Source organism: Diaporthe batatas, assembly GCF_019321695.1.
Source record: "Diaporthe batatas strain CRI 302-4 chromosome Unknown Contig00003, whole genome shotgun sequence".
Taxonomy (NCBI): Eukaryota; Fungi; Ascomycota; class Sordariomycetes; order Diaporthales; family Diaporthaceae; genus Diaporthe; species Diaporthe batatas.
In genome coordinates this window covers 3,129,865-3,155,312 of record NW_025408550.1, presented here as the reverse complement: position 1 = coordinate 3,155,312, position 25,448 = coordinate 3,129,865, and the positions used below count along the sequence as shown (strand labels likewise).

Below are 25,448 nucleotides of genomic sequence, written 5' to 3'. Positions count from 1 at the left end.
ACAGGATAAAGCACGCGCCACTGATGGGGCAAGGTCAGGAAACAAACACCCCCCCCCCTTTGGGATCCTCAGGGAACTTCACAAATCCCACCGGCCCCACGCGCCCGACCACCTCGCTGACATGTAACCAACCTCGTCGCTCCAGGCCCAGGAGTCCAGCCTCCCCAAGATGCTCCACGAAATCCTGCTCTCCCTCTCAGGACACCCTTCGCCCCTGCTCCGAACCGCCCAAGCCTCAGGCCCCGATGCGCCCGCCAGTGCCCTGATCTCGCCGCCCGAGCGCGAGCTCCTGCGCTCTGTCGCGCACCTGAGCGAGCTGCACGTCAAGCTGCTCAGCTTCGGTGCCCAGATAGCCGCCTCGCACCGGTCCATGATATGCCGCGCCGTGGCCACCGCCGTCAGCAGCCTGCACCTGGCCGCCTTCCAGCGCAAGGTGCTGGACGTCGAGGACACCATCCTGCGCAAGGATGCTGGCCTGGTCGGCGCCTACAACATCGTGCCGCTGACGGCCGTGGTCGGCGAGTTCAGCGGGTGGACTAGGAGGCTGGAGTGGATGTGGGAGACGGTGCAGTTCATGCTCGCCGCCGAGAGGCGCTCAGACGGCACCGAGACCTTCTGCACTGGCGCGGCTATCATCAACAGGCTACGGGGCGAGTTGCAGACCGGGTATGCGGATGTCGAGGAGACCGCCCGGAGCTTGGTCCAGGTCGCCGAGACGGCCTGGGTCAAGCAGGTGTCGGCTTGGATTCTTTACGGCCGTCTCCCTGGATTTGGCGCCGAGGATTTCTTCATCCAGTTGCCGGCGGATGGCGAGGATGACTTCGTCTCTGTCCCAGACCTTCTCCCATCATTCGTCACCTCACCGACAGCCGCGTCCATGCTCTTTATAGGCCGTTCTCTGAACCATATCAGGGCTAAGAGCAGCCTGGAGGGCGGCATGCGGGGGATGGATCACCTATCGTCGCAACTCCGAGAGCTCTCCCAGTTGACATATCCCTTGGACAGTGCAACCTTCTCAAGGACAATCACAAGCATAAGGCTTTTTCTCTCTCGACATACCCTGCAGATGCTCCTGCCATTGTCAAGGGTCCTCGAGATGCTCCATCTTCTCCGGGACTTCTTCCTCCTCGGACGTGGCGAGTTCGCCATGGCTCTCACCCAGCAGGCAGACGAGAAGATTCGCAGCAGGTGGCGGAGGTCCGACAGTTTGGCCCATGAGAAGCGCGATGGCCTGAGCGGCGTCGTCGTCAAGGAAGGTGAAGTCATCGCGGTCCTGGCCCGGACTTGGGCCGCGATGAGCTCAATGCAGGGCCACCAGGTGGAAGAGGACGAGGGTCTCGAAATGGCCAGGGGCCTTCTCAAGCTAACTCTGGCGAAGCCAAAATCGGCCACCCCTGCGCGGCTGGGGCCAGCGAGCCAGATAGTGCCGACCCCATTCCGCAATCTCATGTTCTCTGTTCCTGTCACCCTCACCGTCAGTGTTCCCTCGCCACTGGACCTGTTCCTCAGCCAGTCGGACGTGCAGGCTTACACAGCTATCAACTCCTACCTTCACTCCATCCGCCGTGCACATCTCCGACTCACAGACCTGTGGAAGATCACACCGCTCAGGAGGCACCACCCGCCGCCTCCTGCGCCGGCTTCGGGGAGTACCAAGGGCGGCCGGGCTCGAGTGATCCTTTTGCGAGAGCGACAGGCCCGTCGGATGCTTGCCATGCGCAGCACATGGACCACGTGCAGCGCGGCGATCTTCTTCCTCGCCGAGGTCGAAGGGTACCTGCAGGTCGAGGTAGTGGCAGGCCTATGGGAGGGCTTTCAGAGATGGCTCACAACAGGTAGTGACGAGCACCGGCCGCCAGAGTCTACGAGGCCGTCGCGCATGCCGTCGCGCGTGCCGACGCCAGCCCCTCCGGTTGACCCGGATGCGATGGACGAAGACGACGACGAGGACATGTGGCTTGCCGAAGGCGTCAAGACACCGCGGGCACGGGACCACGTGGCGGAGGACAAGCACCCCCACGACCCCCAGACGCTGGCTTCTGCGCACCGGCTGTACCTGGCCACCCTCATCCGGCGGCTGCTGCTGACCCACCAGGACTTCACGGACCCGCTTTACAACCTCCTCGTCGAGATGGACCAACTCGTGGCTCTGGTCCACCGAATGCAGGAGATCTGGAACGCCATAGATCTCGAGGAAGACGTGGGCGTGGTGGACGCGTTTGTCGACCTGGAGCGCGAAGAGCGCGACATCAAGGGCCGGATCAAGTCCGTCGAGGACAAGACTAAGGCCGGGATTGAAGGCGTCATCACGGTGCTGCGGAACCTCGAGGCGGATCACGAGGGCCTGGCCTGGGGGAGCGATGATGCTGGCGAGGACGGCGATGGAGGCGCTGGCCTCAGGGAAGAGGGACAGTACGTGCCCCGGCGGGTGGGCGGGTTAGATCGGTTATTGATGAAGCTGGACTTTGGGAGCTGGTTCAACCGTGGGGGTGTTGCAGAAGCAGCCGTTGCAGGCCGGGAGACATGAAAATCCCGAACATTCATGAGGGGAGTTGCATGGCGTTGGCAAGACTGGGACACATTCATCAATGAGTTCAAAGACTTTAATATCATTACTAAGCGGACTCTACCTATGTCCGTCTCTTCTGTATTGGATGACTTTTCTTGTGCATGGTTCCACCAGCCCTCCAGCCAAATGCAGCGGAATTCCGTACCATGAAGCAGTCGAGGTTGAGCTGGGTCAACTCGCTGGGCAAGAATCTTACCCGTTTCAATCAATCATACTCGTCATCATCATCATCACTCCAAGCGGTCCCGGGCAACGGGCGCACAAACTGCATGATCGACCCAGGGAACAGCTCGGGATCGGGATAAGACCTGCACGGCGGCTTAAGAGTGCACTTGGGAGGAATGTCAACGAGGGTGGCTAGCTGACCATCGATGCGCCACGTCTCCTCGGTAATCTTGCAAGGTTTGAAGGCATTCGGGTTGCTCACTTTGAAGTAAGTGATTTTCTATCACATGTCAGCAAGTGGCCGGCCCACAACGAGGTCCAAGGGAGAAGGGGCACACACTCTCCTGATACTAGACTCCTCTGCGTCTTCTGTGAACCAGACAAAGGGATTTTCCTCCTTGTTGCACCTCCGGATGAGCAGGCGGAAGTGCACGAGCGCGTTCTTCTCGTTGAGGATGGCCAGCAGCTCGTCCAGCATCCTGTTCCAGATCCAGCCGCTGCCGAGGGGCCCCTCGCCCAGCCCGACTCGTAGGTCGATGTACTCGAGCCGCTGCAGGGTCTCGCGGCCGATGAAATTGGCCAGGCGCATGAACCCGCCTCCGCCGTCTGGCAAGGGTGGGGCGCACGGGGGCAGCCGGTCGATGATGAACCAGCGAGCCCTGAGGATGGGCATGCTCTCGTCCGTGATGCGCTTGCACAGGAGCAGGACCGTCGGCGTCTTCAAGTGTGGCCGGGCCCACTTCTCATTTTTGGGTAGCGCGGCGTTCTGCTTGTAGTAGCAGCGGTACATGTCTTCACAGGTAGGCCGCTGCAGCGAGATGTGGTAGATCATGTTGCGGATCTCAGGCGGGAAGTCGAAGAAGGAGAAGGGCCCCGCTTCCACGGCTCTTGAAGAGGGCTGCCCCGGCAATGTTTGGCCATTGTCGTCTCCGTGTCTTGTGGGCGACTCGGGCTCAGGGCTCAGTTGACGAGGCATTGCGCGACAGGAAGAAGGTGGCTCATGGGGACGATCATGTATGTTGTGTATTGGGCGGGTCGGTTCGTCGGCTGTTGAAGGTGGGGGCACGGTGTTGAAGGTGCTGCTCGGGACGGGACGAAGCGCTGCGGAGAAGCTGTTGGACCCCGACCAACCCCGACCAACGGACATTTTCACATCGGTCGTGAGGCCCAGGTCCCTCGACAGACGGCAGCTCAGGGGACAGCTTTGCAGGGGATCCTGTGCTCTCACTCATTGATAAAATCTGGTGGGTTCGGGGTCGTGAGAACATGGAGCGGGAATTGGAGACATGTGCAGCAGGCCGCTCTGAGTACAGTCTTGATGCCGCACAAGTCAGGCGGACTTATTAATGCAAGCAGCGCTTGAGGTGTTCAATGAAGGTTGCACACCGACCAGGGCGGCTGGAGTGACACCACAGGCCGTGTAGGCCAAGCCTGTCATTGCCTCACCTGGTCGGAAAGCGGTGCATGCATGTCACAGACAACGAGGACAGCCGGCAGCCACGATGGCGTTGGGGATTTCACCTGGTGCTGCCTTCCGTAGAGGACGTCGCATAACTCGGGAGTAGGTACTATGAACCTTGGACGGCAGCAATGAAGCAAGTCTCCGGATGGGATGAGTTGGTTCAAGCCTTGACCGGTCAAGAGCTGCCTTTGTACTGTGTAGTATTGCATAACCTTCATCTGCGGTCCTCCAGGACTTATACGTCCTTGGCAGATGCCAGCCCAGCTTCGGAAGCAGGCGTCGTGTTACGCAACCTGGACCCGGGGGCCGCTCCCCGACGGAGAAGGGCAGCTTCAACATGCAAGTGGCTTGCAGATAATGTGGCATGATGCCAGGGGCTTTTGTCTGCGACGGCGGGGAGGACACCCTCATCAGAGGAAGCAAGGGGTGCCTCGAGGTGGCCAGCTCTCTGGAGAGCCCTCAGTGGCGACGATGGAGCAACCCGCGCTTTCATGATACGAGCTGACGAGAAAGGCATACTGGCTGTGCACAGGTGTCCTGTCGGGTCGAGGCTGTGGTCGGCCAGTACTGAAATATTGGCAGCAGACGAGGTCAGGAATGCATGTGAATAGCCCTGGAGGCCATGGCCGGGTGGTAAAATGTGACCTGTCAGTGATGTGCAGATGTTTGGTTTCACACAGGGTTGCGGCGCGGTGGTCCCTGCTTTTGGCCCTCCTTTGCAGCCCAGCCGTAACGCGTGCCCTGTGCTCCGTAATGGACAGCTTACCCCAGCTCCCGCCGGGTGGACTAATAATAAGTACTTGGGTGGTCGGTAGGCAGGGTAGGCAGGGTAGCAGGGTACCTAGGGTAGGTACCTACCTGCTTGGTAGCTCTAGCCCCCCTCCCCCCCACATCGTTGCAGAGAGACGCCCCCCATCCGTCTCACTGCCCACCCCTACCCTCTCCTCTTTTGAGCCCTTGCCCTTTTCGCCTTTCCCTTCCTCAATCTCTTTCACTGGACTCACCCTCACAATTCCATCCTAGATTGACGCCCCCTCAGCTTGTAGACCGCAAGCCTCCACGTCCATCCACAATCCAGGTCACTGACGAGGACCGTCCTGGATTGGGCCAGATCGCATTGCACTTGCATCGCATTGCACTGGGTTGGAACTGCAACTGGACTGGATTCACTCAGCCTGCACTCGAGCTGGGCTGGGCCGGCACTGGACCGCTTCTCTGCACCACACCGGCGCGCCGCACCGCAACCTCATCACACAGCTGCGGTCGCTTGTAGCCCAGCCTGATTGTCCAGGTTGGCGTCTGATTGCCCCGTCGGTTTCCCTTCTGGTCGAAACATCATGTCAACCACAAATGGACACACGGGCCTATCCATCATGAACAATGGGCTCCGCCGAGCCCAGGGCTACTCGAACTCGCCCAACAAGCTGCCCCAGCATGCCGCCTCGTACCAGCAGCAAGCCTTCAACTCCCAGCAGCCGCCTCAGACCCAGTACCCCCATCACCTCTTCACGACTCCCAATGCCTCGCCCGTCCATAATATCCCCAGCGTGCAAAATGGCCCTAGGGCCCAGCAGTCCCACCCCCAGCTGCCCGTCCCCAGCTCGCGTCAGCAGCGTGCCACGGCCCATCAGATGCCCTCTAACAGCACCCCGCTGAACTACCTCATGAACCAGCAGCCTCTGCCGCAGCAGTCCATTAGCCAGCAGCAGCAGCAGCAGCAACAACAGCAGCAGCAACAACAGCAGCAGCAGCAGCAGCAGCAGCAGCAGCAACAGCAACAACAACAACAACAACAACAGCAACAGCAACAGCAGTCCGTGGGCCAGCAGATGTCCATAAACCAGCACGTCTCTGCGAACGAGAACCCCATCATCTCCCAGCCTCCACCTCAACACGCCCATCCTGCTCAGCAGCCTGTGCTGACGCCGCAGCCACCCCAATCTCAACTGCAACCGCCGCCGCCGCCGCCGCCACAGGCTCAAGCTCAAGCTCAACCGCCGGCACAGCAGCCCCAGCAGCTTCAAGCTGAGGCGCCGGGGCAGGGCCAGGAGGGTCAGCACGATGACACGATGGAGGTTGAGAGCCCGGGCGAGGATGACGGGGACGATAGCGCCCTCGACAAGTCAGCCGAAAACGGGACTCCGTTTGTGCCGCGGACCCCAATGGGCACCATGATGTCTGCTCCTCCCCAAGGCGGGAGCTTCCCTACCCTTGACGCCGTACACAAGGCCGTCCTAGAGTATTGCACTTCGGTCGGATACGCCATTGTCATCGGCAGGTCGAAAAAGACGGTGCCGGGACTGAAGAAGGTGCTGTTCGTCTGTGACCGCGCAGGAAAGCCCCCGAAACGCGTCAGCCCCGAGATGCGGAAGCGGAAGACGTCCTCCCGCAAGTGTGACTGCCAGTTTGGTTTCTTCGCCATAGAGCAACGGACCCAATGGACTGTCCGTTACCGCCCGGATCCAGCTCACTTACAGCACAACCATGGCCCGAGTGAGAGCCCCCTCCTACACCCTGCCGCACGTAAGCTTGACAGCAAGATGGTTGCCGCCGTCAAGCAGCTCAAAGAAAATGGTATGTTGTGCACGGGAACAGCCAGCTGTATTTCTTGGACACCTACTAATCCGCCGCAGGTGTGGGTGTCAGCGCAACGTTGGAGATACTGCAGACAGAAAACCCACATGTGCCCCTCCTTCCGCGGGACATTTATAACGCGAGAGCAGCCATCAACCGCAACCCTCAGAAGATCAACGCTGCTTTGGCCGAGGACCGACCTGCCATCTACAGCAAGCCACATCCGAGCGCCGAGGAACGCATTAGGGCCGATTTGCGGCGTGAGATTGCCAAGGCTAAAGAGGAGTTCGAGAAGGTGAAACAGGACAACGAAAAGAGGATCTCCGAGCTGGAAGAGAAGCTTCGCGAGAAGGATAAGATAATCAAGAAGTACGAGATGTTTGTTGATCTGTGCAACGAGCGTGTGATGATCCAGCGGGAGAAACTGAAGGACATCGATGACAATGGCAATGCCAGCAGGCCTTGAGAAGATGAGAGACGACGAGGAGGAGGAGGAGTAAGAACGGACGGACCACAAATGGAAAGGCAAAAGGGCCACGAGTATCACGGTTTCACGCATTGACAATGGATTTAGCCAGGCATAAGATGGGGGGCATCTGGTTCGGGGTCTAGTTGTGTCTTGGGTCTGGAGGTCAGTGGCGTTGACTTTCTTTGTATTGGGAGAAATTCCATGGTGGAAAAAAAGGCCGAGATGTCATTCCTAGGCAGGTTGTGGGCGTGGAAGCCATTAACCAACTCATTATCCATGGGTTTGTTCGCAAGCATTCCATGCCTAGGTTCTGCGGGCATGAATGTGAGGATCATGACCAAACAAACCTACCTATTCCTCTAGCGGTAGCGGTTTGTCGAAGGAGACTAAAACTGCTCCGGCCCTCCTCACACAACGAGGCCGAGGCGTGTGGCTCCAGCTGCTGCAGGCTTGTCGTGTAAGCCCTGCTCGGCCGGCATTTACTAGTATACCAGGGCACACTTGCAAAATAGTCTCCGTACACCTAGGTACCTTCCGGAGGAGCGCTCGCAGCTGAAAAAGCTTGGCCGGCTCTGGAGGATGCGCATTGTCTTTCATGTGAATATGAGCCCCAGCTACTGCTACCGTTGGTAGGTGGCACAGGTTACCTACCTAAGTACCTGGTGTAGGTAGCTGTTTGTTATGCACACCTGGGCCCGGCAGGCCGGTCCTCCAAACAGTCCACGTCTACCTAGGTACTTTTTGGCCCTTGTATGGGGAATTGCTGGGCTGCCGGGCTCTTTGCATGAATGCCGGCAGGCGTCGAGGCCAATCAAAATCCAGGTACCCGCCCTCCCGCATGCTCTCAGTCGCGACAGGGGTCCTCCAACGGGCAGCGCGTGGCCTCCAAGCTGCCCGAGTTTTGGAAGTCAACACTGGTGCCGGTTCTGTTGGTAGTTCAGTCATGCTGGAATTCTATACTCCAGGGCTCTTATGACCGACCGCCATCGAGCCGCCTCCCTGCCCGTGCATCACGCATTTTCACATCGCCAGCTTTCGCCCATGACATCGGGCCAATTGTTACAGCAACGAGATACCCCTTCAAGCTGCCTTCATTTCTTGCTTTTGTCCTTGCGAACACCCGCCTGCTCCCTGCCCGGCTGTTAGCCCCTTAATCAAGCTGTGCCCCGGCTCGGGCTTGTGAAGCGGCCTGCGAACGTCGGATAGACAGACATGACCACGATAGTCTGACCCGCCAAACCCTCTCACCACGACAACGCCCACCATGGACGTGGCCGTATCTCCTCAGCCCCCGGGCACGCCTGTCAACGGCAACGGCAACGGCAACGGCGCCAACGGCATCAACGGCGTCAGTACCGCCGCCCCTCTTGTTGCCATGGATGCCGCCCGCGTCGTTGACCATCTGGCACATCTGCTGGAGGCCGCCCTTGGCGCAACACGCGACGAGCTCGAAGCTACTGGCAGCCTCCTGTCAAAGGCACGGTATAACGACACACTACAGCGATGCAGTCGCTTCGCCAACGACAGCATCGTGTGTCTGTACATACAAAAGGACCTTCCCGCCTCCCCTCAACTTGAAAATGGCGACGTGGATTCGGGTAGGATGCCCCTCCCCCTCCAAACTGTCTTTGGCGGTGGCATGTGTGCTAACTGTAAACCCAAAAAGGCCCATCACAACACACATATACTATCGCATCCGACCTGTCCTCAGCAGCCACCACCGTTGCGTTCCTGGTCCTCCTGAAGCGCCCCCAACCCCTCGACCCATCCACGCCCCTCGCCTCACAGCTCCAGGTGCTGAACCTCCCCGGCCCAGCATACCTTGCTGCCACTGCTGGCGAGCAGGGCCCGGCTGCTTCGCCATTTGAATACCTACAACTCTTCTTGCACAACGGTCTGGCGCCATACTTCGATGCGAGCACCAAGAGTCAGCAGATGATCGGCGGCGTCCGCGGCAGGGCTGACGTCGACGCTAAGACTGGAATACCAGTGACGAAGAAGAGGTGGACAGAGCTGGAACTGAGCTTGTCACATCTGCAGCAGAATGTCGAGATCCCCGAAGTTCTCCTGCCGTTCCACCCGACGGTACAGAATGCCCTCGACGATGCTGCATCGCGCCAGGTCAAGCCCTCCCTCGACTTGATACCGCCCGCGCTGCTCCAGGACAGCACCTTCCTGAACCAGCTGCAGACGAATGTGAATAATTGGATCAAATCTATTCAAGCTATCACCAAGATGAACCGTGACCCAACCACCGGTACGGCGAACCAGGAGATCAACTTTTGGTTGTCCATGGAGGCCGCCCTTGGTGGCATCGAGACACAGCTTGGAAGCGACGGTGTGCGTCTGACGCTGGAGATATTGAAGCACGCAAAGCGTTTCCAGGCAACTGTCAGTTTTGGAGCAGACACGGGCCTGAAGGAAGCCATGGACACAGTTCAAAAGTACAACCAGCTGATGCGTGACTTCCCCTTGGACGAGCTTCTCTCAGCGACCTCATTGCCCAAGGTCCGGGATGCCATTGACCAGATATTCACACATCTGAACAAGAAGCTCCGGATCTGCCCTTACCCCATTCGACGAGCCTTGCCTTTAGTCGAGGCCTTCTCAGCCGATCTAGATGAGGTTCTGCACCGCCTTCTCCCGGGGACAGAGTTAGTCGATCTCGATTATCAGGAGTTTAGCAACGTCATGCGTCTGACGGACAATGTCTTCAAGGCTTGGGACGATAATAAAAAGGCTTTCACAGATGTCGCCCGTGATGTCACCAGACGGAGGAACGAGAAGTTCATTCCTATCAAGATCAACCCCAAACACACCGAGCTGCAATCTCGGCTGAAGTATGTCAGCAACTTCCGCGACAATCACGAGCAGCTGCAGAGGACAATCGTCAACGTTCTCGGCCCAAAGGCCACCGTGACCGAGCTCGTGGATGGCGCAAACACAGAAGGCGTCGTTGTTGAGGAGATGGGCGACGTTGATGCTGTGGAGGAGGTCAAGCAGGCCTGGGAAGCGCTGAGGAACGTGGACCTACTCGATGTTTCCACCGAAGGCACTCAGCGATGGGTGAAGGCCGAAGAGACTTACAATGAACGAACTTCCCGCGTTGAGAACTCCATCATCGCCCGCCTGCGAGATCGCCTTGCTACAGCCAAGAATGCGAACGAAATGTTCCGCGTCTTCTCCAAGTTTAACGCGCTTTTCGTGCGACCCAAGATTCGAGGTGCTATCGCAGAGTACCAAACCCAGCTCATTGACAACGTGAAGCTGGCCATTAACTCGCTCCATGAGCGCTTCAAACAGCAGTATGGCCATTCCGAGGCGCACGCCATGGCTCAGCTCCATGATCTCCCTCCCGTCTCTGGAGCTATCATATGGGCGCGTCAGATCGAGCGGCAGCTCGATGGGTACATGAAGAAAGTTGAGGATGTTCTCGGATCCGAATGGGCACTTCACACCGAAGGACAGAAGCTCAAGAACGACAGCGAGCTGTTCCGGAAGAAGCTCAACACCCGGCCGATTTACGAAGCTTGGCTTCACGATGTGCAGAGGAAGAACATCACCATCTCGGGCCTCATCTTCGCCATCAGCAAGATCCGAGCTGCTGGAAACGTCCTAGAGCTTCAGATCAACTTCGACGGCCAGGTGATTGCCCTGTTTAAAGAGGTCCGGAACCTCATGTGGCTGAATTATAGTGTACCCCACGCCGTAAACAGTGTGTCCAAGGAAGCCAAGAGAGTCTATCCTTTCGCTGTGAGCCTCATGGAGAGCGTCAGGACCTACGCGCAGACTGATCGCCAGATCGCGGATATGCCGGACGTCTCCGTGTTGCTTGGTGGTCTTCGGAACGAAGTTCAGGAACTTGTCCGCAGGGGTGTGCCGCTCAGATGGGAGTCTTTTAACAACATGTACGAATTACATTTCAGAGGGGACTCGTCAAAGGGTGAAAGCAAGCATGTCACTTTCGTCAAAGAGTTCTCTGTGGCAGTGTCACAGCTCCAGTTCAAGACCATGACGTTGGCCTCCATCAACGCAACCATCCAGAAGGCTCTTGTTGAGCTCGGTTCTTGCCCGTACGAAGCCTCTGAATTTGATTCACGACTCGGGATCATTCAGGATGCGGTGGACCAATTGAACCTGGAACAATACGTGAATCTTGGCTACTGGGTCGACGGAATGAATTCTCATATCAAGGAAGTCCTGCTTATTCGCCTACAACGCGCAATGTCGGCTTGGGTAGAGGCTTTCGAGGATGACCATTTCGAGGGCGACGATTCGCGTCGGAGGGCACACGGAGATGGTGCTGTGAACAGCAAGTCTGACAAACCAGTCATGAAGCAGCTGATTCACGAAATCACGATGAGAAACCAGGTCATCTATCTCGACCCTCCTTTGGAATTTGCACGCGCTAGCTGGTTCCTGCAGCTCCAAGATTGGCTTGGTGTTGTGTGCAACCTGAAGAAGATCAAGGCAGCTCGTTATCAAATGAGCCTGAGTTTGAACACGACGGCCCAAGACGAGCCCCGCTTCAATGACCTCCCCGCTGAGTGCACCGAGATGCTCATTCGCGTGCATGGCTCTGTTGATAAGAAGCTTCAGGAAATCGGCGCTTACGTTGACAAGTGGCTGCAATTTCAGTCCTTGTGGGACTTGCAGTCAGACCAAGTCTACGAAATACTCGGTGACCAACTTTCAAGATGGCTGCAACTCTTGCAGGAGCTCCGCAAAACACGGTCGACCTTTGACACATCGGAGATAAGCCGCTCATTCGGTCATGTCACCATCGACTATGATCAGGTGCAGACCAAGGTCAATGCCAAGTACGATCAATGGCAGCATGACATTCTGCTCAAGTTTGCCAGTCGTCTCGGAAACCGCATGCGAGAAGTCCATGCTGAGATTGAGAAGGCCCGGCGAGATTTGGAAAGCCACAGCCTGGAAGCATCATCCACTGCGCAAGCTGTCCAGTTCATCACCATTGTGCAAAGTGCTAAGCGGCAGGTCAAGCTTTGGGCACCGGAGGTGGAGATCTTCCGCCAAGGCGAGTCTACCCTTGTGAGGCAGCGTTACCAGTTCCCCAATGACTGGCTACATGCGGAACAGGTGGACGGCATGTGGGATGCATTGAACGAGCTTCTAGCACGCAAGTCGAAGATTGTCCAGGACCAGACGGACGCCTTGCGAGCAAAGATTGTGGCGGAGGACAAGGTCGTTGCCGATAAAATCACCGAAGTGGCACAGCAGTGGAATGAGGAGAAGCCGGTTTCTGGTACTATACCTCCTGACGAGGCCAATGCCACGCTGAGCTCCTTCGAGATGAGGATTACCCAGCTTCAAGAAGAGTTTGCCATGGTCTCCAAGGCGAAGGAAGCCCTCGACCTTCCTGCGTCCGCTGATTCGTCTCTGGGTGTGATTTTGGAAGAGGTTCAAGACTTCAAATCCGTCTGGGCTTCACTTTCTCTGATTTGGAAGAGTCTGAACGAGCTGCGCGAGATGCTATGGACCAGTGTACAGCCAAGAAAGATCCGGTCATCAATTGATGGTCTCATTAAGATGACGAAGGAGATGCCCAGCAGGATGCGGCAATACGCTGCATTTGAGCACATCCAAAACATTCTCCGGCAGTACTTGAAAGTCAACTCCCTGCTGGGAGATCTCAAGTCAGAGGCTGTGCGAGACCGGCATTGGACCAAAATCTGGAAGCAGATCAAGCCTGGAAAACGGTATTCTCCCGTGTCCATGACGTTGGGAGATGTCTGGGACCTAAATCTAGTGGCCACCGAAGTCATCATCAAGGATGTGATTGCCCAAGCACAGGGTGAGATGGCCCTTGAAGAGTTCCTGAGACAGGTGAAGGAGGACTGGACGAACTATCACCTCGAACTCGTCAATTACCAGAACAAATGCCGTCTCATTCGCGGTTGGGATGAGCTCTTCGCAAAGTGCAGTGAAAATCTCAATTCGCTGCAGGCAATGAAGCACTCCCCTTACTACAAGGAGTTTGAGGAGGAAGCCTCCACCTGGGAGGATAGGTTGAACCGTGTGCATGTCCTTTTCGACGTCTGGATTGATGTTCAACGCCAATGGGTCTACCTCGAGGGTGTCTTCACTGGCAACGCGGATATCAAGCACCTGCTTCCGATCGAGTCTTCGAGGTTCCAGAACATCAACAGCGAGTTCTCAGCGGTGATGAAAAAGGTCTACAAACAACCCACTGTCCTTGACGTACTCAATATCCCAAATGTGCAGAAGTCTTTGGAGCGATTGGCAGAGCTGCTCAACAAGATTCAGAAAGCGCTGGGCGAGTATCTCGAGAAGGAGCGTGTCTCCTTCCCTCGGTTCTACTTCGTCGGCGACGAAGACCTTCTGGAAATGATCGGCAACAGTAACGACACTTTGCGTATTGCCAAGCACTTCAAGAAGATGTTTGCTGGTCTCTCTGGCCTGGTCATGGACGAAGAGGGTGTGATTTCTGGCTTCACCTCCAAGGAGGGCGAGATTGTACGACTCAAGAAAGAAATATCGGTCATCAAGACTCCCAAGATTAATGACTGGCTCGCACTTCTGGAAAGCGGAATGAAGGCAACGCTTGCCGAGTTACTGGCCGAGGCTGTCGAGCAGTACACGCCCATTTTCTCCAACGAGAAGATCGAACAAGAAGCCCTCAGCGAGTTCATGGCAGCTTATCCGAGTCAGATCGTGGTCTTGGCAACTCAGGTTGTCTGGACCACTGCTATTGACAAAGCACTCAACGATGGTGGCACAGGCCTTCAATCTCTGTTTGAGCGGGAGGTTCAGGTGCTTCGCCTTCTCGCGGAAACGGTCTTGGGTGACCTGGAGGTGCTGATGAGGAAGAAGTGTGAACAGCTCATCACCGAATGCGTCCACCAGCGAGATGTCATTGAGAAGCTCGTAAACCTCAATGCCACGACTCCGACCCATTACATGTGGCTACTTCAGATGCGCTATGTCTACACTCCTCAGGGTGAATTCCTAGACCGCATCCATGTCAAGATGGCGAACGCGAAGCTCAACTACGGCTTCGAGTACCTGGGTGTACCTGACAGGCTTGTCCGAACGCCGCTCACCGACAGGTGCTTCCTCACTCTTACACAAGGACTGTGCCAGCGTCTAGGAGGATCGCCTTACGGACCTGCGGGTACCGGAAAAACAGAGTCTGTCAAGGCCCTTGGTGTCGAACTCGGCAGATTCACTCTTGTTTTCTGCTGTGATGACACCTTCGATTTCCAGGCCATGGGGCGTATTTTCCTCGGTATCTGTCAAGTTGGTGCCTGGGGTTGTTTCGACGAGTTCAACCGTCTTGAGGAGCGGATTTTGTCCGCTGTTTCCCAGCAGATTCAAAACATCCAGCTTGGTCTGAAACAAGGCGCTGAGGACGACAAGGCTCAAATCGAGCTTGTGGGTCGCCAGCTTCACGTCAATGAAGACACGGGCATCTTCATCACAATGAACCCCGGCTATGCTGGTCGGTCCAATCTGCCAGACAACCTCAAGAAGCTCTTCCGCAGTGTGGCCATGTCGAAGCCTGACAAGGAGCTCATTGCCGAAGTCATGCTGTACTCTCAAGGCTTTAATCAGGCTAAGCAACTGTCAAAGCAAACAGTACCTTTCTTCGACCAATGTTCAGCCAAGCTATCGAAACAAGCTCACTACGACTTCGGTCTTCGTGCTCTGAAGAGCGTGCTAGTAAGCTCCGGTGGACTGAAACGGGCCCGTCTCATCGAGAGTGGAGGCGACCTTGGCGCAGAAGAAGTGGTCGAGCCGGAGATTATTGTACAAAGCATCCGTGAGACCATTGCGCCCAAGCTGATTAAGCCTGATGTGGACATCATGATGGATGTCGAACAGGTCTGCTTCCCTGGGGTGAAGTACATCCCTGCCAACCTGCACAGTCTCGAGGAGGCGATCCGCCGCCTGGCAGACGAAAGACAACTTGTTGTCAACGAAACGTGGATGACAAAAATCCTCCAGCTCTATCAAATTCAGAAGATCCATCACGGTGTCATGATGGTCGGAAATTCTGGATCAGGAAAGTCAGCTGCCTGGAGGTTGCTTCTTGACGCACTTCAACAAGTCGAGAGTGTCGAGGGTGTCTCCCATGTCATTGACTCAAAAGTCATGTCCAAGGAGGCACTGTACGGAAATCTCGATTCCACCACCCGAGAATGGACGGATGGTCTCTTCACGAGCATTCTTCGGAAAATTGTGGACAACCTACGTGGTGAGGATACCAAGCGCCACTGGATTGTCTTCGATGGCGATGTCGACCCTGAGTGGGTTGAAAACCTGAACAGTGTGCTCGATGACAACAAGCTGCTCACTCTTCCTAATGGCGAGCGTCTCAATTTGCCGCCTAATGTCCGCATCATGTTCGAAGTGGAAACACTGAAGTACGCCACTCTCGCAACAGTCAGTAGGTGCGGTATGGTCTGGTTCAGCGAAGACACTGTCACACCTAGCATGATGGTGACCAACTACCTGGAGACACTGCGCACAGTCGCATTCGAGGACCTAGACGAGGATGCCGTGGCCACTGGGCAGAGCTCTGCAAAGGCCCTGGCAGTGCAGACACACGCTGCTGATCTCCTGCGTTCGCATCTCGAGTCTGAGGGCTTCATCCTGGCCGCTTTGCAGCAAGCAGAGAGCTATAACCACATTATGGAGTTTACAGTGGCCAGAGTGCTCAACACCCTCTTCTCGCTGCTCAATAAGGCCGTACGCGACATCATCGAGTACAACTCCCAGCACGTCGACTTTCCTCTGGATCCAGAGCAGGTCGAAGGCTTCGTAGCCAAGAAGCTTCTGCTTGCTCTGGTTTGGTCTTTTACCGGCGACTGTCCTCTAAGTGACCGCAAGGCATTCGGCGACAGCCTGTGTGGTCTCGCGGATTTCGGGTCACCGCCTCTGGATGGCTCCAGCGCCCTGATTGACTTCGACGTCTCCCTCCCACAAGCTGAATGGACGCCTTGGCAGAACCAGGTGCCGACGATCGAAGTCAACACGCACTCCATCACCCAGACTGATGTTGTCATTCCAACTCTGGACACCGTTCGTCACGAAGATGTCTTGTACTCATGGTTGGCTGAACATAAGCCGCTTCTTCTGTGCGGACCGCCAGGCTCTGGTAAAACGATGACACTCTTCAGTGCGTTGCGCAAGCTCCCGAACATGGAGGTCGTTGGCCTTAACTTCTCGAGTGCTACCACGCCTGACCTCCTCATCAAGACATTTGAGCAGTACTGTGAGTACAAGAAGACGCTGAATGGAGTGACGCTGTCTCCAACTCAGATTGGGCGTTGGCTCGTTATCTTCTGTGACGAGATCAATTTGCCCGCTCCGGACAGGTACGGCACGCAGAGAGCCATATCCTTCATCCGTCAGCTAGTCGAACATAATGGCTTCTGGAGAACTTCCGACAAGTCGTGGGTGACCCTCGACAGGATCCAGTTCGTGGGCGCCTGTAATCCGCCCACAGATGCTGGACGTACGCCCATGGCTGCACGTTTCCTCCGCCATGCTCCTCTCATCATGGTTGACTATCCAGGGGAGCAATCTCTTCATCAAATCTACGGAACATTCAATGCTGCCGTGCTCAAGATTATCCCCTCTCTCCGCGGCTATGCAGAGGCGCTCACTCAGTCCATGGTCCGGTTCTTCCTCGAGTCTCAGCAACGATTCACGACTAAGATCCAGCCTCATTACGTGTACAGTCCTCGTGAGTTGACTCGCTGGGTCCGCGGTGTCTACGAAGCAATCCGACCTCTCGAGACTTTGTCGGTTGAAGGCTTGGTAAGAATCTGGGCACATGAGGCTCTACGTCTGTTCCAGGATCGTCTTGTTGCCGAGGATGAGCGCAAGTGGACAGATGACGCTGTGCGCAGAATTGCCATGGACTTCTTCCCAACTATCGACGAACAGCAGGCACTCGGTGGCCCAATCCTCTACTCCAACTGGCTGTCTAAGAACTACGTCCCGGTCGACCGGGAACAACTCCGTGATTTCGTCAAGGCTCGTCTCAAGACCTTCTGCGAGGAGGAAGTTGACGTGCCCCTTATCTTATTCAACGATGTCCTGGAGCACGTCCTCCGCATTGATCGTGTCTTCCGGCAGCCCCAGGGTCATCTTATCCTCATTGGAGTCAGCGGCTCAGGAAAGACAACACTCTCACGCTTCGTCGCCTGGATGAACGGTCTAAAGGTCTACCAAATCAAGGTGCACGGCAAGTATTCGGCCGAGGACTTCGACGAGGACCTGAGAGAAGTCTTGCGGCGTTGTGGCTGCAAGGGCGAGAAAATGTGCTTCATTATGGACGAATCAAACGTTCTTGACTCCGGTTTCCTCGAGAGAATGAACACGTTGCTCGCCAATGCTGAGGTACCTGGCCTCTTCGAAGGTGACGATTTCGCAGCCTTGATGACGGCTTGCAAGGAAGGCGCACAACGTCAAGGGTTGCTCCTCGATTCCCAGGAGGAGCTGTACAAGTGGTTCACGTCGCAAATTGTCAAAAACTTGCACGTCGTGTTCACCATGAACCCACCAGAAGACGGACTCTCTTCGAAGGCCGCCACTAGTCCTGCCTTGTTCAATCGTTGTGTCCTCAACTGGTTCGGAGACTGGTCGGATCAAGCATTGTTCCAGGTTGCTCACGAGTTGACGCATTCTGTGGATCTCGACCGCGCGAACTTTCAAGCACCGGACTCTATCCCCATCGCCTACCGTGGCCTCAGCCTGCCGCCTTCACACAGAGAATCTGTTGTCAACTCTATGGTCTACATTCACTACTCTCTCCAGCGCTTCAATATCAAGCTACAAAAGCAGCAAGGGAAGGTCACCTTTTTGACACCCCGTCACTTCTTGGATTTCGTAGCACAATATGTCAAGCTGTACAATGAAAAGCGCGAGGACCTCGAGGAACAGCAGCGACATCTTAACGTGGGTCTTGAGAAACTGAGGGACACCGTGGACAAGGTCAGAGATCTTCGCGAGAGTCTTGCTGAGAAGAAGGCCCAGCTGGAGCAGAAAGACATTGAGGCAAATGAGAAGCTGCAGCGCATGGTCGCCGATCAAAGGGAGGCTGAGCAGCGCAAGGCCACGTCTCTCGAAGTCCAAGCAGCGCTCGAGAAGCAAGAAGCTGAGGTCGCAACGAGGAAGAAGGTTGTGTTGGAAGATCTGGCAAAGGCAGAGCCCGCAGTCGAGGAAGCCAAAGCCAGCGTCAGCAACATCAAGCGTCAACACCTGACTGAAGTTCGATCCATGAACACCCCGCCGCAGGGCGTCAAGCTTGCACTGGATTCCGTCTGCACGCTGATCGGCCACAAAGTCAACGATTGGAAGGCCGTTCAGGCCGTTGTGCGACGGGACGACTTTATTGCGAGCATCATCAACTTCAACAACGAGAAGCAAATGACTAAGAACCTCCGTGTCAAGATGAGGAACGAATTCTTATCCAACCCTGAATTCACGTTTGAGAGGGTCAACCGTGCCAGTAAGGCTTGTGGTCCTCTAGTTCAGTGGGTGGAGGCGCAGGTAAATTTTGCCGAAATCCTCGACCGAGTTGGTCCCCTGAGGGCGGAAGTCGAGCAGCTGGAAGAGCAGGCTCTGCAGACCAAGGCTGAAGCCAAAGCGATCGAGAGCAACATTGCCCACTTGGAACAGAGCATCGCCACGTACAAGACAGAGTATGCGGCGCTGATCAGCGAGACGCAGGCTATCAAGTCTGAAATGTCCAAGGTTCAATTCAAGGTCGACCGAAGCGTCAAACTGCTCGACAGCCTTTCTTCTGAGCGCGTGCGTTGGGAGGAGGGCAGCAAGTCCTTCGAGACACAGATCAGCACACTGGTAGGAGACGTGCTTGTTGCCGCTGCTTTCCTTGCCTACAGCGGTCTGTACGACCAGACCTTCCGAAAGTCCATGATGGAGGACTGGCTACACCAGCTGCACCTGTCTGGCATTCAGTTCAAGCCACACAACCCCATGACCGAGTACTTGTCCACTGCCGATGAGCGTCTCGGGTGGCACGAAAACAGCCTGCCTGTGGATGACTTGTGCACCGAGAACGCTATCATCCTGAAACGCTTCAATAGGTACCCCTTGATCATCGATCCTTCGGGCAGAGTCAACGAATTCCTCCAAAAGGAGTGCAAGGAGCGACGCTTGACCATCACCAGTTTCTTGGATGATTCTTTCACCAAGCAGCTTGAGAGCTCTCTCCGTTTCGGCAACCCCATTCTCATCCAGGATGCGGAGCATCTCGACCCCATCCTCAATCACGTGCTCAACAAAGAGTACCAGAAGACGGGTGGGCGTGTGCTTATCCAGCTTGGAAAGCAGCAAATCGACTTCTCGCCGGCGTTCAAGCTCTACTTGTCTACTAGGGACCCGTCTGCCACCTTTGCACCGGACATCTGCAGTCGAACCACGTTTGTGAACTTCACTGTCACACAGAGCAGTCTCCAGACACAGTCGCTGAACGATGCGCTGAAGTCTGAGCGGCCAGATGTTGATGAGAGGCGGTCGAACCTCATCAAACTTCAGGGCGAGTTCAAGGTTCACTTGCGACAGCTTGAGAAGCGCCTGTTGCAGGCACTCAACGAGTCCCGCGGCAACATTTTGGATGACGACAACGTCATTGAAACGTTGGAGACTCTGAAGACCGAGGCTGCCGAGATATCGGCCAAGATGAACAACACCGAAGGCGTCATGGCGGAGGTCGAGCAGATCACTCTCGAGTACGATGTCATTGCCAAGTCCTGCAGTGCCGTGTACGCTGTCCTTGAACAGCTGCACTACCTGAACCACTTCTACCAGTTCTCTCTTCAGTACTTCCTCGACATCTTCCACGGTGTGCTTCATGGTAATCCGAACTTGGCAAACGAGACGAATCACAAGGTGCGCCGGGACATCATAGTCAGGGATCTGTTCATCGCCGCATTCAAGAGGACTGCTCTTGGTTTACTCCAGAAAGACCGCATTACCCTCGCAATGCTCCTCGCGCAGGCATCTCCATACAAAATGGACAGCAACCTCATTGACAACATCCTGGACGAAAGGATCGAGGGCAAGGACGTCTCAACCGATGTGGATGCCAAGGACGAGGCATTTGCGCGGGCTAGAAAACTGCCCAGTCTCAAGGAGAGACTTGATCAGGTCTCTTCCAGCGACTGGGAGGAATTCTTCACCCAAGAGCTAGCCGAAAACTTCGTTCCCAAAATTTGGGATGACAGCACGGATGACAACGACAAGGCTCTCATATCACTGCTGCTCGTGAAGCTTTTCCGTCTTGACCGTTTTGTGCCTGCGGCGGAGCGATTCGTGGCCCTTGTCTTCGGACCTGAGCTGTTCGATATCGTGGAAGATCTCAAGGCTACTGTCACCCAAGTACCAGCGACTCGTCCTATTGCTCTGGTGTCTAGTCCCGGCTTCGACGCCAGTTACAAGGTCGACAGCCTGGTGGAGAGAACACGGGTTAGGTGCACGAATATTGCCATGGGCTCCAACGAAGGGGTTGCGACCGCCGACAAAGCAATCAGTAACGCGGCACAGCTTGGTTCTTGGGTCCTGGTCAAGAACGTTCACCTCGCACCAACTTGGCTGCAGAGCCTCGAGAAGCGCATGGAATCACTCAACCCCAACCCGGAGTTCAGGCTCTTCCTTTCTATGGAAGCGAGCCCCAAGATTCCTGTCAACCTGCTCCGCGCCTCTCGCGTGCTCATGTACGAGCAACCTGCTGGTGTGAGGGCCAACATGAAAGACTCGATGTCCTCGCTTTCTTCGAGACCCGCCAAGAGCCCTGTTGAGCGGCAGAGGCTTTATCTCTTGCTTTCTTTCTTGCATGCAGTCGTCCAGGAGCGTCTCCGTTACGCGCCTAGTCTTGGTTGGAAGGGCTTCTGGGAGTTCAATGACAGTGACGTGAGTATTTACCCTTCAACTAAGCCATGGCCATTACTGACAACACGTAGTACGAGTGCTCGGCTTTTGTGATCGATACGTGGGTTGAAACAGTCGCACAAAACCGGACCAACATCGCACCCCAGAATATTCCTTGGGAAATGATCCGGTACCTTGTTACAGAAACATACGGCGGCAAGATTGACGACGAGGGCGATTACAAGCTCCTTACAGAGCTCGTCCACTCCTTCCTGACACCCGCGGCCTATGACATTGGCCACAAATTGGTGGAAGGCGGCGACAAGGAGGGCAACTTGGAGGTGCCGTCGGGCACTTCCATGCAGGACTTCATGGGATGGATCCACAAGCTACCTGAGCGCGAGCCGCCTACATACCTAGGCTTGCCGGCCAATGCGGAAAAGCTATTGCTTGTCGGGCTTGGACAGAGCATGATTCAGAATTTGAGGAAGGTCACCGATTTGCTCGACGAGGGTGAGCAACTAGTGACCGAAGCCGCACAAGCTGCGTGATAGAGTAGTAGCGTCCAGGGAAGAATAGGTTTGGGTCGGTCGCGCCCCGTTTTTGATATTGTTGCAGCATTTGGGCCTTTCTTGTTTTTTTTTTTGTTTTTTTCCTTCCTTTTTTTTTCAATGCTCTACTCATCTATCTGGGCGTCTGGCGGATGAGAAGCTGGGAACTTGGTTGCTGCCTTGGTCACAGACAGATACCCCCTTGCCGAGACTTGACTTCTTTTGTGTCACTTCTGTAATTTAGACTTGTAGAGAAATTCGGTTGAATTTCTTTTACTGCTCCATCTTTTACCCGTTGGGAGCCATCACGCGACGCCTCCTGAGCTTCAGCCGAATGGTGCTCCATGTGTAGCTCCATTATCATGCGGGCAAGCTTCCTGGACAACCTGCCCCCCCTTTCTCCAGGTACGATTCATACGTGCCGATCAAGTTTTGAGTGAACACCATGCTGTCAATTGGCTCTTCAAGCCGGTACTAATGACCTTAAGCGATTCACACAGGTGGCGCATTAGTACATCAATGCTGTCACCACGGGTCCCGAGGTCTTTGTAGCGACGCAAACGAGCCCGGGACACTGAATTGGTCGAAACAATACCAACATTTGTGATTTTCGATGAGACTAAATATCCTTAAGGTATCTTACTTGTGAGTTTCAGAAAACTCTCTTCAGTCCTCTGCTGTACAGCCGTCGTTTTCGTCCCTCACGCGTTCCACTCGTCGAGACAAACCTCCTCATCACTATCTGTATCGCTGCCAGAGATAATGTCAGCAGCCCTCTCGGCTATCGCATAAACAGCAGCCTGCAGGTGCGCGCCGAGCACCATCGGCATCACCCCAGCGTCGACGACCCTCAGGCCCTGCGTCCCGTACACCCTCAGCTCGGTGTCCACCACCCCGCCGAGGTCAAGGGGCAGCATGGCTGTGGACCCGGACGGGTGGAACTCGGTGGCGAGGTACTGCCTGGCCAGCTCCAGCATCCTGCTGTCGGTGACGTTCCTCTGGTCGGCCAGGTCGGCCGGGCAGAAGTAGGGCCCCTGCGCGACGGGCTGCAGCTCCGCCATGGCGCGCGTGCGGACCAGGGCGCAGTTGAAGAGCAGCGCCCGCGCGAGGACGAGGCAGTCGAACGGCTCGGAGCAGTAGCGCGGGTCGACGAGCGGCGGGATGTCGAAGATGTCGCGCGAGGACGGGCGCACCGTGCCGCGGGACAGGGGCCGCTGCATGGCCACGGACAGCGTCCCGATCGAGTCGGCGAGGATCTCGACCGCGCCCTCGGTCGGGTTGCGCAGCAGGGGGATCTGGTACTTGCGCTGGGCGAGGTAGCCCGCCCTGACGGTGGCCGGGGTGCCCGGCGCCAAGGTCTGGTCGATGTTGCGTTGCTCGGCGGCGTCTATGAGTTCCACCCAGTCGTCTGCGAAGTGGCGCATGGCTGGGAACGCGATCGTGCTGATCAAAGGTGCCGTCAACGGGCCTGTGCGGTGAATTTCGTATTCATTTAGAGCGGCGGCCCGAGAATCATTGTCAGCCTCGATGGAATTGGCGGTGATCAAGGAGGCATTCGTGTCTGTGTTATTGACGTCAGTTGATCTCCAGGAACGTGTTGCTACCAAGCAGAGACGGAGTCGCAAAGACCCGGAAGGGCTTGAGGCTGGCTTGTGGAGTTATCACATACATGAATATACAGGATGTAACATGCCGTGATCTTGCAAGTTCGCACCCACCCCAGGTAGGTCGAGTCGTACGGTGACATTCAAAGACCTGAGTACATCTCCAGGACCTATGCCGGACAATTGCAGAATCGTGGGGGAAAAGATGGCACCAGCTGCCAGAATGACCTCCCTCGAGCAGGTTATATTCGTCCTGGGGCTGGATTTTGAGTGTGAGAACTGCGGAAGATATAGATTCAGTAAAGTATCCAGTGGACAGCATTCCTTTGGACATACCTCAACCCCGATGGCCCTCTGTACCCGATCAAATGTTGATTCGCCGTCACCCAAATCCGGGTTGGCTACCTCCTCCAAGAGCACCTGTGTGACCATCTGTTCCGTTGCGATGTGCAGGTTGGGACGGTCTATCACTGGATCGAGGTATGCTGTGCGACTGTCACACCGCGACTGGTTCTGTGCGTTCATGCTGGAGGGGTTGATCATGGCACCAACACATGTTCCGTCGTTGGGCTCGGCCGCGAGGGGCAATCCCAACTCTGTCATGCCATCTAAGAAGTTGCCTGGAATCTTATGAGCTTCACTGACCGGCTCCTAGTGACACGCGGGAAAAGCTTCATGGGGCTCATACCAGATTGGTTGTAAATAAATCGAGGATAGCCAACAGACACAGGTCCCTCATCTCCGTGGAATTCCTCATTTGGACGAATGTTGAATCTCGATGTGGTCGCGACATCCATGTCCAAAGTAAAGTTCTCGCTCTGTAGTTGCAGTTGGTGTCAACAATGCCCGAGGAAAAGCCCGTCGCTTTCATGTCGTACCTTCTGAAAATAAGGGAGCAGGTCTTCCCACCGCCAGCTATACCCACTCGACCGGCCTTCCACATCGTTGAGATCTCCCCAGGCGTCGTAGTCCCTGGCCGAGCCTCGAGTCCACACCATCCCATTAAGAATGGTGCCTCCACCGACGACTTTGCCTTGATTGAGTGCAACATTCCTGTTGTTAAGGTACTCTTGTTGGACAGTGTGAAGCTTCCAGTCGTAGTCTGTCCAGAGGGTGTCTCCTATCTCCGCTGGAATCGTCACCTTTGCCCCTCCCGTATCACTGTCATGATCGTTAGCCAATGGTGAGACGGAAGAGTCCAAAGAACTGTTTTACGAACAGTGTTCCAGCCTCCAGCACTAGTACCGTCACTGTAAAAATCACGAATCAGCCAAACGCCACAGCCAAAACGCGGTGGGAGTCGGGCGCACCATTTGGATCCTCGCTGAGTCGATTTGCTACGACCAAGCCTGAAGCACCACCACCGACGATAACGTAGTCGTAATGGCAGCGAAGAGACTCATTGATGGAACTGGGAGGGATGTGTAGGCAACGGCTGAGGTGGAAAGACGAAGCGAGTGCGACGGTCGAAGCCCAACGTCGTAGCATCGTCACAGCACAAGCGTGCGCTCTGGCTGACGACAATTATGTGCGGTCAGGTTGGTGATGAGTAAGTGAGGGATTCAAGGTGACGACAAAAAGTCAGAATGGTTCTAATACACAGCTTTGCGAAGTTCAACCTGTGAGGTTGTCAAGGAGCGTGGGGGCAGACAAAGAGTGGCGAGGTTGGTTGGGACCTCATCTATCAGGTTTGCAGGAGAGAGGGTCGCAAGTCATCCCATGTTCGTTTGGACTGTTGAGTCTGAAGATTGATTGTTTATATCAAGTCCAACACCCCGTTGGCTAGCTCCCCTTCACCTGGCTTCCAAGGTTCATCTGGAGAAGTGGCCGCCGCGGGCACTCAGCCCGCCGAAGCTCGCGCCAAATCTTCTGCAATCTGCCGATGCAACTCTTGGTTTTCCCTCATACTGTCTCAGCTCAAAGATGGTCGATATCACCAGGCCCGTCGAGCAGTCAGCCTCGTCCATGGTGGCCCCTTGTAGCCGCAGCACTAATCCGCAGTCCACGGGTCGCACGAGGATTGCGGCTTCATGCTGTTTCTGCTTTTGCAGCCATGCGGTGCTCCACCTCAGAACGTGATCGCACATAGATTGGCTTATCAATGTGCTACCAGGAACTGGAGAAAGGCCTGCTATTGGGCTGCTGTGCGACGTGAGAGGTAATCTGC

The 25,448-nt window shown here is 55.8% G+C and overlaps 5 protein-coding genes across 5 annotated transcripts; 3 read left to right on the top strand and 2 right to left on the bottom strand.

The window, feature by feature from the left end:
- Positions 1 to 11: 11 nt before the first annotated feature.
- KVR01_002723 (uncharacterized protein) lies at positions 12 to 4,695 on the bottom strand. Its single transcript, XM_044794382.1, has 2 exons — positions 3,075 to 4,695; positions 12 to 3,014 (listed from the first exon to the last, which is right to left on the bottom strand). Exons 1-2 carry the CDS (start codon positions 3,879 to 3,881, stop codon positions 2,775 to 2,777), a joined length of 1,047 nt encoding a protein of 348 aa, XP_044647738.1. The 5' UTR covers positions 3,882 to 4,695; the 3' UTR covers positions 12 to 2,774.
- Positions 170 to 2,527, top strand: KVR01_003447 (uncharacterized protein; the record flags this gene model as incomplete). Its single annotated transcript, XM_044789387.1, has 1 exon — positions 170 to 2,527. The coding sequence occupies one exon, from the start codon at positions 170 to 172 to the stop codon at positions 2,525 to 2,527; it is 2,358 nt and encodes a 785-aa protein (XP_044648462.1).
- A 403-nt stretch (positions 4,696 to 5,098) lies between the features above and the next one.
- KVR01_002128 (uncharacterized protein) lies at positions 5,099 to 7,849 on the top strand. Its single transcript, XM_044783843.1, has 2 exons — positions 5,099 to 6,770; positions 6,830 to 7,849. The coding sequence occupies exons 1-2, from the start codon at positions 5,534 to 5,536 to the stop codon at positions 7,234 to 7,236; spliced, it is 1,644 nt and encodes a 547-aa protein (XP_044647143.1). The 5' UTR covers positions 5,099 to 5,533; the 3' UTR covers positions 7,237 to 7,849.
- A 654-nt stretch (positions 7,850 to 8,503) lies between these two features.
- On the top strand, positions 8,504 to 21,677 carry KVR01_002916 (dynein heavy chain; the record flags this gene model as incomplete). Its single annotated transcript, XM_044783642.1, has 3 exons — positions 8,504 to 8,837; positions 8,906 to 21,168; positions 21,219 to 21,677. 3 exons carry the CDS (start codon positions 8,504 to 8,506, stop codon positions 21,675 to 21,677), a joined length of 13,056 nt encoding a protein of 4,351 aa, XP_044647931.1.
- A 701-nt stretch (positions 21,678 to 22,378) lies between these two features.
- Positions 22,379 to 24,769, bottom strand: KVR01_002988 (uncharacterized protein; the record flags this gene model as incomplete). Its single annotated transcript, XM_044787438.1, has 7 exons — positions 22,379 to 23,238; positions 23,347 to 23,560; positions 23,618 to 23,901; positions 23,970 to 24,099; positions 24,160 to 24,442; positions 24,501 to 24,531; positions 24,592 to 24,769. 7 exons carry the CDS (start codon positions 24,767 to 24,769, stop codon positions 22,379 to 22,381), a joined length of 1,980 nt encoding a protein of 659 aa, XP_044648003.1.
- Positions 24,770 to 25,448: the final 679 nt, after the last annotated feature.

Bases quoted from the DNA above. Each gene is read 5' to 3' on its own strand.
- KVR01_002723 (XM_044794382.1), bottom strand. From the start codon at position 3,881: ATGTCCGTTGGTCGGGGTTGGTCGGGGTCCAACAGCTTCTCCGCAGCG. The intron at 3,015-3,074 runs GTGTGTGCCCCT...GACATGTGATAG, and splicing joins AGGAGTCTAGTATCAGGAGA to AAAATCACTTACTTCAAAGT.
- KVR01_002128 (XM_044783843.1), top strand. From the start codon at position 5,534: ATGTCAACCACAAATGGACACACGGGCCTATCCATCATGAACAATGGG. The intron at 6,771-6,829 runs GTATGTTGTGCA...AATCCGCCGCAG, and splicing joins CAAGCAGCTCAAAGAAAATG to GTGTGGGTGTCAGCGCAACG.